The following is a 17,708-nucleotide window of genomic DNA, read 5'->3' on the forward strand; positions in this document are numbered from 1 at the left end:
TTGAATTTAACAAGTTTGAAGTGTTGCACAGACTTACAGTAACATTTTATAGTAGATCAGAATAAGGCTTTATGATTGATTTATTCTAATTCATCTTCTTGGTCTTTTGGCTGCTTTTTGGTCACCACAGTGGTAATCTGTCTCCATATCTTCCTGTCCTCTGCGTCTTTCTCTGTCACTCCACCACATCCATAAACCTCCTCTTAGGCCTTCCTCTTTTCTTCTTGCCTGGCAGCTCGTTCCCTAGCATCGTACTCCCAGTATACCCAGCATCTCTTCATAGAGCACCAGTAGGCAGCATGTCATTGGTTGTCAGAAACATTGGCAATACTGTGAAACTGGACTTGGGGTCATCCTGTGTGATTCCTACTCATGTATTTCGACATCCTCAGATGACAAGATCAGTAACTGCCGTCATCAAGTTTGACATCTCCTCCTACCTGAAGTCGTGTAATATGACAACAGCTTAAATCAAAGCGAGTGGGAATGCATAGTGGATTTTACATACATGTTCGGCATCATGGTGGCAGTTTAGTGCAAAACTTTTTGTATTGGTTTGTATCTCAATTACAGAGTCGCAGAAATCTTCCTGACCTGGGGAAGAGAGCTAATAATGAGAAGCCATCTTTGGTGCCCGAGTCATAACAGCAGTTGTTGTTTTACTGGAAGCCCCTTATGTACGCTATGTTTTTTGCCTGATGAGTAAAACTTTGCACGAATAACCCCAATTTTCTTTATTTTTCAATCATGTTTACAGCGGCCAGTTTGCCATTGTGCGGAAGTGTCGGGAGAAAAGCACTGGGATTGAATATGCGGCAAAGTTTATCAAAAAGAGGCGCCTCTCTTCAAGCCGGCGGGGTGTGAGCCGGGAAGAAATCGAGCGGGAGGTGAACATCTTGCGTGAGATTCAGCACCCCAACATCATCACTCTGCATGACATCTTTGAGAACAAGACTGATGTCATCCTCATACTGGAGCTGGTGTCCGGCGGAGAGCTGTTTGACTTCCTGGCTGAAAAGGAGTCCCTCACAGAGGAGGAGGCCACGCAGTTCCTCAAACAGATCCTCGATGGTGTCCACTATCTGCATTCTAAAAAGATTGCTCACTTTGATCTCAAGGTGAGTTGTTGGCACAGTGGGCAGGGTGTCTCCTAAGAGAGTGCCTAGAAAGACAGGAGTGTGAGAAATGCTGATGCAAGAAAGCCAGAAGCTTCCATTCCCACATTTGGTGTACTTATCAGCCTTTCAGCATTTCTTAGCGTAGGGGTAATAGGTTAGTCTGATCTTGGAGGGCCACTCTGGCTGGGGGCTTTCATTGTAGCCATTTTCTTAATTAGTGACCAGTTTCTGCTGCTAATTAACTTCTTGTAATTGACTCGCTATTTAAGGAAAAAAATCAATTCAGTGGTCGGGTCATATTCTTTAACACTAGAATTACCAAAGCCTACAAAAAAACTTGTGGGCCCTTAAATCCCTTTGCACCTCTCCGCCAGTGTCTTTTGTCTTGTAAATGTGTTGATCAGCACAGGCAGCCTGCTATCCCATCCTCCCACCGCCGCACAGTTTTCTCAGCTCAAGTCTGTTTACCTGCGTGTCAGTTGCTTAGATTGTAGAGAGTGAATACAGTATCGTTATTTGGAACACATGCATTTCATGTGTGTTTTGTGTCTACAACAGTCGATGTAAACACATTGTTAAAACAAAAATTTTTCCCTAACGCGGGTTCTTTTTCTGCAGTTATATTCTTGAATAAAAGTGCACTTGTTTTATATTTGTACCTTTTGTGAAAGTGTTTCTTTGATATTTGGACTTCAGGCTTCACACATTATACACTTCATGTCTACGTTTTGTCAATTATTACTAAAACATGAAAAACATTTGTTTTAAAGATGTGTTTACATGGATTGTTGTAGACACGGAACACACATGAAGTGCATGCTTTCCAAATAAAGATCTAGTATTCACTCTGTACAACTCTAAGCAACTGACTTGAGCTGAGAACTGTGCAGCAGTGGGGGGTTGTGGTAGTAGGCTGCTTGCTGCTTATTGACACATTTACAAGACAAAAGACGCTGACAGAAAGGTGCAAAGGGATTTAAGGTGGGACGGATTTACGGGTTTTTTCGTAGGCTTTGGTAATTCTAGTGCTAAAAACATGGTAATTTAAAATAAAGGGACTATAATTCAGTTAACAGCAGAAATTGGTCCCTGATGAAGAAAGTGGTAGGAAAGAAAACCAGCAGCCACTGTGGCCCTCCAGGATCGGAGTTGGACACCACAGTTTTGGAGCATCCGCTTAATGAAATAAGACTTGATCTAAGGTTCTGAGTTCAAAATTTATTGTAATAATGCAGGGTTGAGTAGAACTTTGAAATGCATATTATTGGTACGATTTTATTCATCACACTGACTCATTTCTCCATATTTCACTCCAGCCTGAAAACATCATGTTACTGGATAAAAACGTTCCCAATCCTAGAATCAAGCTGATTGACTTTGGAATTGCTCATCAGATCCTGGATAACAATGAATTCAAGAACATTTTTGGAACTCCAGAGTTTGTTGGTTAGCAATATTGGAATATTTATTTTTTTTTAAAGATTCATCTTGTTATCAAATGTATTTGAATCAGACGTGTTGATCTGGCAGATGTGTTCGGCCTCCATTGTGTTTAAATAGTCCCTTGACAGCTGCCCCCATCCCTCTGAGGGCGAACGTTTAAAATGTGCATTGAGTTACGGCAGGTAATTTATAAAACAAATCAATAAGGTAATCCCCACTGCCCCCACGACTCAAAATATTTGGAAATTCTGTTTCTAGTGACTTTTCACTGAATAATTTTAAAGCCAATTGCTGGCAGATTGATGAAGAAGCCAACAAGTTTGTGTTGAGAATGCCAAATAGAATTTGTTCTAAAAGTACTGAGCTGCACGTTGTACAGGGAAAATCTGAACTGTCTTTAACCAGGGCATCTTACGACTGATTTAGGTCTGTTACTGTTGTATATTAGCAGGATTTCTGCTCTAATCGAAGTGTTTCCATTTGTATTACAGCTCCTGAAATTGTGAATTATGAGCCTCTGGGCTTGGAGGCAGACATGTGGTAAGAGATGAAGCTGATATCATAAATATGTTATAAGCTGCTGTTTGTTTTCCAGTGCAGTAAAGCTTTGGGCACACAAGGCAGATTTAATAAGATTCAGGCTTTCACACTATTTTTAGTAAGCAGGGCAGCTTCACAAATGGCTCTTGCTGGCTGCCCTGTGTTCTTTGTTAAGTTCAGGTAACCAAACCGACTGGTGGCATGTGCACACTGTTGACCGTTACAGATTTGTTCCTGTACCCTTCATGGCAGTGAGTGTCATCGAGTCCAGTCCTAGGTACAATGGTGCACTTGCTCTGCTTAATTCCTCACAAAGAGGATTCCACCTGCACCTTACACCATATAGAAGTTCACAGATTGCAGCCTTTGTTCCTTTGGCTCTGCTTTCTTCATTCTCTCCTCTTTCAGTCGTTTGTTGTCTGCTATGAGCACCACTTCAGATCAGAGGGCCGGAAGGTTCCACAGGCGAATGGCAGGTCATACACAAACATTTGCTTTGTAGGTTTACTTGACTTGCCTCATTGTTATCTGTCACACAACAAAATACAGCATTCTTTTAACCAAAGTGACTTGTAGTGAGAAGTTAAGCAAAATGACACCTTCCATTGGCTAACTAGAAAGACTACAATTGGCAAGCAACTCGGGCCCCTTCTTCAGGCAGATTTGTAAGATGTAAGAAGGGGCCGAAGTTGCTTTGAAATCGTGAATATTGTAATCTTTCTAGTTAGCCAATAAAAGGGGTCATTTTGCTTAATGCCTCACTACATTCATAATGGCAAACATTGTACAACACCCTAGTACCAAAGTGACCTGCAAATAGAAAATATGTGAGGATAATCGAATATATTACAGAGATAGTTAAGTGGAGTGGCAAGTAACAAAGCATTGCATGTCAATAAGATTTACAAGTGGAGGAAAGTCCAGCACTGCATCATAATAGCTTTTTATAAAATGACAAAAAACAAAGTGCTGTGCATGAATATTTTTATTTTAGTTTGTGCTCTTGTTAAGCGGATCTCAGGCTTTGATGCTTTAAACAAGAGCCAGTGGAAGAAGTCTGGCTGTAAATTCCTTACTTTGTGTTCTTTTTCTTTTTTCCAGGAGCATTGGCGTCATTACTTATATTCTGTAAGTACTTTGTACGTTTCTGTGTGAGATGTTTGCTCTGTGTACCCTGTTAAGTTGGGAGTAGCGTAGCTGAGCTTTTAATTTAAAAGAACAGTGAGACGACTCCCAAAACAGGAGTGAATGGTTTAACAGGTGGAGGGAGGCCACTGACATTTTTCCCTCCTCCTCTGTTTTGCCACTTGTTTTGCATTTGGCTACGGTCCGTGTCACTACAGGTAGCATGAGGCCATACCTGGACCCTACAGAGGTGGCACAGGTAGTCCAACTTCTCCTGGATAGCCGGCACATCAATACGTGGCATTGCTAGAAGGTTTGTTGTGTCTCCCAGCATAGTCTTAATGGCATGGAGGAGATTCCAGGAGGCAGACCGGTTGTTAATCTAGGAGAGGTGGACAAGGCCCCTCATAGAAGGTCCTTAGCCCATCAGCAGGACCTACTGGTATCTGCTCCTTTGGGTAAGGAGGAGCAGGATCAGCACTGGCAGAGCCTACAAAATGACCCCCAGCAGGTAGGCCACTTGTGTGAATGCCTCTGACCAAACAATCAGAAACCGACTTCATGAGGGTGGCCTGAGGGCTTGAAGTCCTCTAGTGGGCACCGTGGAGCTCAACTGGCATTTGCCATAGAAACTACGGAGTATGATTTGGAGTTGCTGCAATGAGATTTCAGCCAAATGGACTCGCCTGCCTGCCCCATCATTTTGCTCCCTTTGATTTTCGGGGTGTCCCTCTGTCTGTTGATCATTTTCATTTCCATCCTTTCATTCCTCACATATCATCATATCAGTCCATAGCAGTAGAGAGAGCCAGAAGGATTTTTTTTTCCTATTGAGATATGATGGGTTTTCAAAGTGTGCCTTTCATTTTTTTTTTTTTTTTTTAGCAGTTTATAATCTCTGTCTGTCTGCTATTCTCAAGAGAACAACTTCACAGATTTAGATCAGGTTCCCCGATCCCCCATAATTTGCTTGAACATTCCAGTTGATTTTGCGACTTCACTCATTGCGCCAAGTATCATAATTCACTTGCAGGAGCAATTTATTCACGCTAATCTGAGACGGAGCCTACAGGCCGAGGGGTAGGGGATGCGTGACGTCAGAAGGGCCCTCCTCAGTCACGCACCAGCCTCCTTTCGAATCGTCTTCCTCTGGCCATGTCTTGGAGTGTACCTTGCCTTTGCTTAGCTAGTGATACATTTTTATTTATTACTTTTTAATCTTTGTCCTGTTTCATACTTATGCGGGCGGAACCTCCGGGGATGGCTAGTAATGTATAACTCGATCCCTTAGGATGCCAGTCTGTCGAGGGAGATAAAGTGCATATTTTCTTTTAGTTTGTTACAAACCAATGATTAAAGATATGTTTAAAAAAAAAAAAAAAAAAGACATGTGAAGCAGTGAACAAACAGCAGCAGTTGCCTTGAACTTGCTGTTATTATTTGCATATCTTTTAAAAAGAACGAGGTTAAGGCAGGTGTACATAATGGTGAAGCTAACCCTAACCTGGCTGTAGTGGGTCTGCTCGCTCCTACCTGAGGCGAGTGCTGCTTTCTTCTTTAATGCCGCTATTGTGAGTACAGCCTAGTCTCTTCATTTATCCTCAAGGCTGGGTTGTGTGAGCCTTTATCGAGAGGCAGGGTGTTTTTGTTTTTTTTAATTGTCATTTATTTTCTGGACTTTTGCTTATATGTGGTGTTTTCAGTTTTTGAAGCCATTTAATCAAACAATTCATGTCATCCCCAAAAACGCACAAGATGAATTGTGGTTGTGATGTAAATTAGAAAACATTTTCCCAGCTGTTCACAAAGCAATCTGTTTTTTGGCATGAAGGGGTCCTATTCAGAACAAGAGATTTATGGATGTAAAGAATTTCGCCTGCTTGGCTGGTGGATATAAATTAATGAAGTTTTTTTCTTTTTTAGCCTCAGTGGTGCTTCACCCTTCCTTGGTGAGACCAAGCAGGAGACTCTGACGAACATCTCGGGTGTGAACTATGATTTTGACGAAGAGTACTTCAGCAACACGAGTGAGCTGGCCAAAGACTTCATCCGCAGGTTGTTGGTCAAAGATCCTAAGTAAGTGCTCGGCACATAAAAACCGCATATGTAAAGAAGTGAAATGGCGCCTTGTCAATAATTTGTGTCACTGCATTGCAGTCTGTCTGCCTGTCTGTCCAACTTCTGGCAGCTGAGACAATGGAATCCTGACTCTTTGGGGTCTTTTCTCTGATTTGACTGTTGGTCTCATTGTCTCCATACATATTCTATAATACGTTTTAGGCCTAAACTTTTGCTTTATGTATTAGGTATATGGTGCTAGTTGGAGTGTGCTGGTCTTGTACTCCAAAATGTACAGTCCAGCCAAATGTCCTCCCGGGACGTGTCAAGTCTGGCTAATTAGACACATTGGTTGTAGCAGAGTTAAAGATGCTAAGATTTACATTGGGTGTGATGAAGATGGACAGGATTAGAAATGAGGACATTAGAGGGTCAGAGAGGTGAGATTGCACTGGTGTTTGGACATGTGCAGGTGAGAGATGAGGGCTATATTGGGAGAAGGGTGCTAAGGATAGAGCTGCCAGGGAAGAGGAGACCTAAGCGAAGGTTTATGGTTGTGGTGAGAGAGGACATGCAGGTGATTGGTGTAACGGAACAAGATACAGAGGACATGGAAGAAGATGATCTGCTGTGGTGACCAGCCGAAAGAAGAGGACTTGCATTGGTGTGCCTGCCCCACAAACAGATCTGTGGGAACTGCAATCTTGACGGCCATCTCTACACCCTTAACACTTCTTGACGCAAGAATGCTGACACCCCAGATGCTAATCGGGAACTGTGGGCCCTTGGCCTAAACAGCCAGTATAACTGAATTCTGGACTTCATGACTGGTAAGACATCTTCACACCAGGGCACTCCAGGGCTGTGTGCTCGGTCCGCTGCTGCTGTCCGTTTACTCCGTTATGTTGTCACGTTTGCTGATTATTCCACATTTATAGGTCCAATTATCAGCAGTGATGGAGGAGCCAACTGGCAGGAAGCTTAGTGTGTTACTTAATTAGATTAGATAAACTTTATTAATCCCATGGAGAAACTCAGAATGACTTGATGACAGCAGTGTCTCCAGTGTTTGAGGAGGCTGAGGAAAATCCGGCCCTGAATCCTCACTGTGCTCCTAGGGGGGAGTTTAGGCTATCTAGCTGACCCATAATGTGGCATGCCAGCTCCAGAGTGGCAGAGTTGAAAGTCTTACAGCAAGTCAGTATGGCACTAAGGATGAATTCACATTCATTTAAGGCTTGTTTGACCACAGATAACTGTGGAAGGTACTCTCTTGTCAAGTCAGACTCCCACACCCTAGCAACAGATATTCTACTATCCAGCCAGCACTTTTGTAACGTTTAGAATCGCACCGGCAGGCCCATTAAACCGGTCAGCTCTAATAAACTCATCTGCTTGAGCTGCGACCAAAGACTCCATTATCCAGGCATCTGCACTATCAATCAGTCGGCATTACTGGCCTTTCTGCTGCTCAGTCGCTTCTTGTCTGCTTGTAAGTGGCTGTGTCTTCTGCAGGCTTCACCGAGTTAAATTGAGATTCTGAGCGACAGTGTGTGTCTCGGACTTAATAATGAATAAGAGAGCAGCTTCTCTGCTTTTTCTCTGTTCTGTTTGGTGGCTTCTTCTAGTTAACAAGCTAAATTGATAGGATTGTAGCACTCAACTCCGACTTGAGGCGACTTCTCCCTTTTCAGACTTGTATTGAACTTGGGGGTGTTCTGTCTTGCATTTGTCTTACTCTTGGCTATTTGTTGGTCTTGCCTCATAATTGCTTTTGGTCTTAATTGAGACCTGCTGCCTTTTTTTTTTGTATATAACCCTCTCTGCGTGCCTGAGCCATATTCCTGTCATTTGTTCATTAGTGCAGGTCGGAGTTCACTCTGCTCAATTACTTTGTGCATTAATCAGGATCTCCTCTCCGCCCGCTCATTGCTCAGCAAATGGAGGTGGTGCACTGACACAGCAATGGCAGGCTGGTCTGATCTAGTAACACACCGGAACTAGGGAAGAAAGGGGACGGTGACATCCTCCTCATGCCCTATAATGTTGTGATGGCCAGGGTGGTGTGCTGGGCTGATAAATTCAGCCTTCTGTTCTGTACTTGTAATATTGGGGATGACTTGTGTTCTGTTCTGTGTATTGACACCCACTGCACGCCCAGCCTACCTGCAAAGGGGTCTCTCTTTGAATTGCCTTTCACAAGGTTTCTTCCATTTTTTGGCAGTTCTTGCTTCTCATCTTAGAGAGTCAAGGCATGAGGGGCTGTTGAGCCCACTGCGGCACTTGTGTGATTTTGGGCAACACAAAAATAAGTTGTATTGTATAAATTCACTTTAAGAGAGGCCCACCAAATCTACAAGCTGATTAAAAAGATGGTGATGGTGGGACATCCTCTTGGACCAGCTGCATATATATATATAATACTGGAGGAGAGAGTGAAGACCAAACTGATGGTCCTTGTACAGTGTCCTCCATACTGTTTGGGACAAAGGCACATTTTTCTTGATTTTTCTCTTCTGCTCCACGGTTTTAAAGTTACAAATCAAACAAGCTGGACATGAAGTCCTCGCACCACTCGTACTCGTGTTAAAATGGCTGTTTATATGCACACTGTGAGGTTGTAGTATCAGATATTGTAATAATAGTACATGGTTTTTAATGTAATTTAATACCATATTACTGAATCGTCTAAGACTTTCTGGAAATAAATCTGATCCTCTTCTCCAGTGCTCATTCGTCACCAGTCATACTTCCATCCACTGCAGGATTTGCACTCGTGTCACATTTCACTTCATTTGTTGAATGTTCTTTGCAGACAAAGTCATTGCAAGAAGTACATCTCATTGTTGTCGTACTTCAATAAGTACCTACACGCTGTATCAAATGGACCATATGGACCTTGTGACTGGGCAGCCACTCATAAAACTGGCTCAGTGTTTCCCAACCTCGGTCCTGTGCACAAGTCACTGCAGGTTTTTGTTCCCACCAGTTTCTGTTTTTAATTGGACTCCTGGGCTAATTAAGTGATGTGTTCTTTCACAAGTTCTGTGTTTTGGGAACAGAATAGAAATTAGAAACTAAGTTTGGTAAAAAAAAATATATATATTGTGTGTGTGTGTGTATGAATATGTAAATGTATACATACTTGAACCTGGACACAGACAGACGGACATCTTATGTTCACCCAAACACACGTTTATTACACTAATATTTACAATTATTACTTCAGTGCACTTCCCAGTGCCTCCAGCACCGTTCCCCCAATGTCCAGGCCTCACAGTCTCAATGCCTCTCTCCTGGCCGCCTCCAATCCTCTCTCCAGCTCCGTCCTCTTCCACCCGACTTCCACCATCTACTGAAGGGAGGCGGCCCCTTAAATAGGAATCCGGATGGGCTCCAGCTGCTTCCCGGCACTCCTCCGTAGCCACGCCCCAGTGTGGCGGAAGTGTCGGCTGTGCACCCGGAAGCCGTCCGGGTGTCCCCTGTTGTCTTCCCCCCAGCACTTCCTGGTGTGGCAGAAGTGCTGGGCTCCAGGGATATTCGGGCACCTGGGCGCCGCCTGGTGGTGGCCACGGGTCCCTACAGGGCTGGGCTTCCAAGCCCTTTACCCAAGGCCCTCAACATAACCAGGGCGGTCGCCCCCTCACGGTCTGGAGGAGGCACAAGCCCTCCTCCGGTCCTCCTGGGCCTATATATATCTATATATCTATCTATATATCTATAGAGAGATATCTCTATCTCTATCTGCAGTTATATGGGAATAATTTACTTTTTTCTTTTTAACAATATTTTAATCTCGATTTTCATTTCTACTTTTCTAGGTGTTCTAATTGTTTCATTGATCCGTTATTTACTAATCAGCAGGTCTGATGCTAAAGTAGTTGCACCCTTTGATTATTTGGTGTTTGCCGGTGTGTCTGCTGTGCTCATTTTTAATTGTCATTAATAAGATACAACAAAGGAATCAACAAAACAGTTCAGTATTTAAATGTAAAAACCAGGCTGCTGTGCTTTTCTGAATGGAGAATAAGAAAAATAATCCCAGCTAATTAAATGAGATCAGCGTTATCAAGTGTTGTCACTGATTAGGAATCTGGTTGGAACAAAAACCTGCAGCCACAGGGGGTCCCCAGGACTGAGGTCACCATTGTGACACTGGCCTGGTAGTGAATCAAGCTGAGCAGAGATGGCAGATGCTGCTGGTAGGTTCAAGAAAAAGGAAGTTGGACAAAAATAACTTGAGATTGCTGTAAACTACACCAGGGCGACTTGTTAAGGGTTAGAGTGCACATTACAGACTTTGGTTTAAGACGCTTTTGCATACACTTTGGTCATGCAACACTTTTTCTACATGTGTCCCTCATTTCAGGGCACCGTAATGTTTGGGTCATAGCACTGGTAGGCCTATTGAAGGCATATAATGTGGCGCTGGAAACACTTTGGCAGTATGTCTGTCTGTTTTGGGCCCCGCAGGTCCACTCTCGATTTTAACTCCATTAAGACAATTGGCCAATTGGAGACTTCTAAGTCATTGCATCCATTTCTCTATCGCTATTTAAACAGACTGTCATCTTGTGTGTAAACGTTTGACCCAGTGAAAATATGAGATAGCAAATAAAGGCTGAAATAAATCCAATGATAAAGTAAATACATTCCCTATTATAATAATGAGTGAGGGTATGCTGACATAATAATGTGTGTGGAGTTGACTGCGCGTTTGAAAAGTCTTCAGCCTTGGTGGCCGCCTCTGTAGCTCGCGGTCTGTCTGGCCAGTAGTCTGCCAATGAAGTGACCAAAGAAAGTCTTGTATTTCTTGTCAGTTTTGTTTATTTAATAAACGTCTTTCTTCAATTTCAGAAAGCGAATGACAATTGAAGGCAGCCTGCAGCATCCCTGGATTAAGGTACGTACTGCAATGATCTGTAATGTTTTCTGCTATCGTCTTAAACTACAGGCAGGTCTCGGGGTTACACTACCGTCCACAGATACAGACAAACTCAAATTTTTGTTTCCACCTCAATTTGAATTAGTTTAATCTAACAACTTCCATTTTTTATTTACCTTTGAATACGCCGAGGCCGTCACTAATGGTGAAGAGAAGCTCTCTCCAACTCGGTGGGTCGAGAGTTGTTAGTGTTTTGAACGGTGCTGGCTGGCAGCGGGTTGCTCTGACGATGGCACTCGATTCACTAAGGCTCTCCCCTCCGCGCGCTCTGATCATGTTAGTGTCATCAAATGGGCCTCGCCCTGTGCGGGGGTCTGGAATTCACTTACACAGAGGAAAAAATGGCTTGTGATACCAAAGAGGTTGAGAACCACTGACATACAGGGTGGGCTTGATGACCACCACCTGTCATTGTGTGCGCAGGTCCATTGATTAGAACCAGCAGCCCATGCAGTAGGCGGTTTGATTGACAGCTGTCTGTTTATCTGAGCTGTTGAAACCGCTGCTGATAGCTCTCTCTGTGTCACAAGCACATGTTCCAGTTGTCCTGCTTTAGGCGCTATGGCTGCTGGGAAAGGGAGCTGAGACTCTTGGCGATCCCTAAGCAGACGTGGCACATGCCACCAATGGCAGTAAGCTCTATAACGGCTAAGCAGCTACTTATAGACAGTTAGCTGTCCACCAGTCCTCGTGAAGCTCAACCTGATGCTTGTTGTCCCCAACATCTTAAGTGCGCCTCACCGCTGGACTGTCTACTGGTGTTCAGCTGCCAGCAGCAGGAAGTTACACTTTGAGTGAAGCCTCCATAAAGAACGTGGATCTCATGTGGGGTCAGTCAGCATTTCGTGGTGGCTGTTGTGCCATCATTGTACCATTTCTGACTCTAAGGGGTCTCGTGTCATCGTTAGAAAGTGCTGGTTGTTCATTATAAGGTTGGCAGAACTGTACATAGAGTTGTGTTCAGAATAATAGCAGTGTGTTTGGAGAAAAAAGTGAATCAAGCTCAAAATCCTTATCTTAGCTTTTTATTTCCATACACACAAATGCATTGGGGTATTTTATTCTAAATCAAAACCTGAAGAAAACCCAATCAAATGTGTTATTCCTTTACAGAAAGTGAAGAAAAGGGAATATTAGGCTGTTCAAAAAATAGCAGTGTCTGCATTCTTTACAAACTCAAACATTCACTGTACACACTGACAAATGTTTCATTATTTAACTTTCCTTTGAATCACTGAGCTAATATTTCATTGTGTAGCCTCTGTTACTGAGACCCGCTGCCCGTCTGTGTTGCATGGAGTCGACCGACTTCTTCTTGTGCCAGCTTAGGATAACTGGGCTCCATTCCACAATTCTTCTCATTTCTTGATTTTTGCCTCAAACAGCATTTGTGATTGGATTAGGGCCCAGGATTGGGCTGGCCACTCCGTAACGTCAATCTTGTTGGTCTGTTGCTCATTTACTGGTGGTGTTGTGGTCTTTGTCTTGTTGAAGCCTCCATTTCAAGGGCGTAAGGCAGCATGACCTCTTCAAGTACTCTGAGGTATTCAAACTGATCCATGATCCCTGCTATGCGATGAACAGACCAGGCCTGACACCATAGTATGAGAAACATCCCCATGTCATGATGGTACTTCACTGTCTTCCAACTTGAATTCAGTGTTTGGGGGTCGTCTGCGGCCCCTAGAGCCAAAAAGAACACTGTTGATTTCGTCAGTCCACAAAATGTTCGGTCCAAGTCGACGTGTTCTTTGGCCACTTGTCACCTCTTCAGCACATCTTAGTTTCAACAGTGGGGCTTTGTGGGGGCTTCTTGCCGCTCACTTGGCTTTACACAGGCGTCTTCTGATTGTAACTCGGGTAACTTTAGACCCCCTTTGATCCCTGGCTGACTCTTTGCCATTTTGGCTCTTCTTCTTCTCCATTCCAGTGGCAGTTTTTCCATTTTCTTCCACGTCTTTCAGGTATTGGTTGCTGTTTTAAAGCATTTGTGATCATTTTAGCTGAGCAGCCTTTCTCCGTGTTCCCCTCTCTAATCAAGTTTTTAATCCAAGTACGCTGCTCGTCTGAACAATGTCTGCAGCGACCCGTTTTACTCCGATTTTCAGAGAGATGCACTGTGACCAGCGTGTACAACATTTGCTGACATCCTTCCTTAACACTTGAATTAAATCAATTCGCACCTCTCTGTCAGTGTCTTTTGTCCTTTAAATGTGTTGTGATCTCCCAACACAGTTTTCTCAGTTCAAGTCTATTTACATGCGTGTCAGTTGCTTAGAGTAGTGAGAAGTCAAGCAAAATGACACCTTTTAGAAATACTAGATCGTTATTTGGAACACTTGCACTTCATGTGTGTTCCGTGTCTACAACGATTTATGTACACACATCGTTAAAACAGAAATGTTTTTCATGTTTTAGTAATAATTGACAAAATGTAGGCCTGAAGTCCAAATATCAAAGAAACACTTTGACAAAAGGTACTAATATAACAGAACAAGTGCGCTTCTATTCAAGAATATAACTGCAGAAAAAGAACCCGCGTTAGGGTGCGACATTGACACGCATTTACTACGACCGCTCCGGTGGCACAACGGTATCAACTGTTGACTGGTAATCGAAACTTCACTGGTTTGATCCAAGACTAATCCGTTTTGAGTGAAGCAAAGTGAGCTGCACGTATTCTTACTATTTTAGAAGAAAAACATACATTTACAGCAGCTGTTGCAGACTGAAATCAGATGTATGATACTTGGAAAGGTTAGCTTTGTTTTTTTTATTCAGTTTCATTCTCAGTTGCGTTCACGATTCCCCAACCCCCATCTGACACTGCGGTTTTCACATAAAGACGCACTATAGCTCCGCACTCTGTAAGAAGTAACTAACTAAATCCAAATAAATAACATTTGATCTGACTCTTTTATATACAAAGTACAACGACGGCAACTTCCACCTGCAGCTATAGACTCTTCAATTCGCGAGCGACTCTCCACACTAGTGTTTACATCTGGACGGTGTATGTGCCCAAAAAAGAAGTCCGACTGCATTCTCGCACCATTGCTTGCGAACTGAAGTGTCAGTGTGCACTTTTCGTGGCATTACTCGCGTATTTTTTTGAGCATGCCCGTGTCGTTCAAACAAAGGAAACTCTGCAGTCTACTTGTGACTTTAGACTGAAGGAAGTAACTAAATCCAAATAAATAACATTCAGTCTGGCTTTTATGTAAATAACATATAAATGTTGATGTATAGTCTTGAATAAAAGTGCACTTGTTTTGTTGTACCTGTCATCAACAGTTATATATTACTTGCATAAAAGCCAGATCGAATGTTATTTGGATTTAGTTACTTCCTACAGAGTGCAAAGCTATTGTGTGTCCTTATGTGAAAACAGCAGTGTCAGATTTGGGATTGTGAATACGACTGAGAATGAAACTGAATAAGACAAAGAAATAACAAAGCTAACCTTTCCAAGTATCATAAATTTACAGCGGCCGTTACAGACTGAAATCAAATGTAAGTTTTTCTTCTATAATAGTAAGAATACGAGCAGCTCACTTCTCAAAACACACTCGTCTGGGGTCAAACCCGTGAAGTTTAGATTACCAGTCACTGTTGTGCCACCGAAGCGGTCGTAGTAAATGCGTGTCAATGTCGCACCCTAACGCGGGTTCTTTTTCTGCAGTTATATTCTTGAATAGAAGCGCACTTGTTCTGTTATATTTGTACCTTTTGTCAAAGTGTTTCTTTGATATTTGGACTTCAGGCTTCACACATTATACACTTCATGTCTACATTTTGTCAATTACTACTAAAACATGAAAAACGTTTCTGTTTTAATGATGTGTTTACTGTGCATACATAAATCGTCGTAGACACGGAGCACACATGAAATGCATGCACTCCAAATAACGATTTAGTATTTCTAAAAGGTGTCATTTTACTTGACTTCTCACTCTAAACAACTCTAAGCAACTGACATGCAGGTAAAGAGACTTGAGCTGAGAAAACTGTGCGCTGGTGGGGGATGTGATAGTAGGCTGCTCGGTGTTTATCAACACATTTAAAGGACAAAAGACGCTGACTGAGAGGTGCAAAGCAATTTTAAGGTGGGATGGATCTACGAGTAGGCTCTGGTAATTCTAGTGTTAAATGAGGGCCGTAGTTGACACCCAATGACTGAATGACGTCACTGATTGAACTCCACACCGCTGCTGTTGTGAATGATTCAGTTACACAGAATCAGCAGCACGCATGTCATGACTTGGTTTTCTGTTCGTGATGTCAGGACTGCTGCTGTTATTTTGAACACAACTGTACATATTGTTTTAATTTTGTGATTTAAATTATTATTATTGTCACTTTTAAGACTCTGAAAGTACATTTTTGCCGATATTTCTATCAATGGACATTGACTGCACAAAATCGGTACCTCGCAGCGAGGGGGTCCCGGTGCGGACATTTGATCTCCCCTCCATTCTCCTTCCTTCCCCTGAGCTCCTCTTACTGTGCATTGCAGGTGATCAAGAGGCGGAATGTCCGGCAGGAGGACAGCGGCAACAAGCCCGAGCGGCGCAGGCTGAAGACCACCCGGCTGAAGGAGTACACCATCAAGTCGCATTCCAGCATGCCACCCAACAACACCTACGTCAACTTTGAGCGATTCTCCAAAGTAATGGAGGAGATCACGGCGGCTGAAGAGGGACTGTGCGAGCTGGAGCGCAACAAGCGCTCCTGCCAGGAGGACATCGCGGCCTTGCTGTCCATCTACGAGGAGAAGGAGTGCTGGTACAAAGAGGAGAATGAGAGCATCGAGGGCGACCTCAGCCAGATCCGCCTCGAGCTCCAGCGTACCGAGGCTCAGCGCCGGCAGAACCAGGAGGAGATCCGTTCAGCTCTGCATTCGGCGAATGTTCTGAAGCGGCGCTTCGGTCGCCTGGAGAATCGCTTTGAGGCCCTGGCGGAGCAGGTGGCATCGGAGATGAAGTGGGTGGAAGAACTCGTACGCACCATCGAGCCGCCGAATGTCATCCTGCGCTGAAGGTGAAGTGTCGTCGTCCTACGGCCGTGAATCATGGCAGAGTAGAGTGCATGTGTAAGAAACTCTGGGCATGTCTCTGGTGCCCACTCTGCCAGCCTAACCATTTATTTCAAAGTGCAGATCCAAAACATCCTCTTGCCCTCATTTGCCCATTGTTCTCATTTTCTGTGGCTGTATTTCCTTTTCATCGGAGGCCTTTGAAAGTATTCAGTAGCCCCTCCATGCACTCATCTTCTAAAGATGCACAGCAGTCATCTTGTTTGAGCAAATCCTTCGGTGGACGCCGAGCCCCCCACAGTCTGGTATTGCACTGCCCGCTTGACGCAGTATTTCAGTCCTGCCATCAGGCTGTTTAAGCTGTAGGTGCCACTGACACGTTTGACCAGTTGACAGTTTTAAGAAGCTGAAGGACCAGACTTGAGGTGACAAGAAACCAGGGCCACCACCTGCACACAGACGGGCTCAAGACAAGTCGCCCTAAAGCATTTGAAGTGCCACGTTGCCAGGAATATTGCACCTTAAAAGAAAAGAAAAAATGTCAGATAGGCCTGAGGGCACTTGACACCAAACCGAAGTGCACTTCCCACTTTGGACCCGTCAGCCACATGGCCGACGTTGGCACAGCAGGCTGCCGTGTCCAGAGAGGTTTGCATTCCCAGTAGTTACCTGTGCCAATTCGTCCTTTTTGTGAGCTGTGTGGGCGCCAGTCTTGGCTGTGCCCGCACGTTTCATTGTCTGCAGATAGTCATGGTTTGGCATCTTCTTGTCTCTTTGTTCTTCCATACCTCTCTCATGCCATTCCTTTGTTGTTATTCTGCACAGTTTTACTTGCCTGACCTTTGACCTCTGCTTCTGAATGTCTTTTATGCGTTATGTATGCCTACGTAAAGGAACGGACTATTTATTCATTAAATGACCGCTTTTTATAAAACTTGTGCTCGCAGTAGGCTCATTGGGTTCATTCTTGTCTTTATTGGTTGACGTGCGAGTTTCTTTCTTCCTTTACCAGGTTACTGTAATGGCTGCTTTCCTGCAGACGGCTTCGCAAATAAATGACAGACTCTCAATCTGTCGGGCAGAATGTGTAGGCTTGGGTGCCCAATTGAGGGTCACTTCATTGATCTTAGCTCAAATCACACTGGCGCCGCAGTGTGCGGGTGACGAGACATCCAGCATTTGGTTTGAGTGGCGCCACCTGATGGCCAGTGTCAGAAATGCGATTCTCGGAGCTGCAGCCACTGCCATAGCCAAACGAGCATTCTGTTCAGCGCGTCTTCACACATTTCAGTTATTCAACCTGCTGTGCCACCTGCCGGAGACGAGTTACAGTCTAAGTAGTCAACAAAGACCTCCGCGTTAACGTTTGCAGCGTGGCATGCAGTGTGACTCTTTGTTTTATGCCATTTGGTGTAAAGGATTTGTAAAAGAGGTGTTAATGTTT

General features: G+C 43.8%; 1 protein-coding gene across 2 annotated transcripts in view; it reads left to right on the forward strand.

Annotated features, from left to right (window-relative positions):
* dapk3 (death-associated protein kinase 3) overlaps window positions 1-17,210 on the forward strand; it is a 58,602-nt gene extending 41,392 nt beyond the window's left edge. For both annotated transcript variants that reach the window (XM_039767161.1, XM_039767162.1), the window contains exons 3-9: window positions 758-1,118; window positions 2,435-2,564; window positions 3,053-3,101; window positions 4,203-4,229; window positions 6,150-6,302; window positions 11,142-11,187; window positions 15,746-17,210. In XM_039767161.1, the coding sequence (XP_039623095.1) occupies window positions 758-1,118; window positions 2,435-2,564; window positions 3,053-3,101; window positions 4,203-4,229; window positions 6,150-6,302; window positions 11,142-11,187; window positions 15,746-16,267 (1,288 nt within the window). In that variant the 3' untranslated portion in view covers window positions 16,268-17,210. The remainder of the gene's footprint in view (window positions 1-757; window positions 1,119-2,434; window positions 2,565-3,052; window positions 3,102-4,202; window positions 4,230-6,149; window positions 6,303-11,141; window positions 11,188-15,745) is intronic.
* Window positions 17,211-17,708: the final 498 nt, after the last annotated feature.

Source organism: Polypterus senegalus, chromosome 10, assembly GCF_016835505.1.
Source record: "Polypterus senegalus isolate Bchr_013 chromosome 10, ASM1683550v1, whole genome shotgun sequence".
In the NCBI taxonomy this organism is placed as follows: domain Eukaryota; kingdom Metazoa; phylum Chordata; class Cladistia; order Polypteriformes; family Polypteridae; genus Polypterus; species Polypterus senegalus.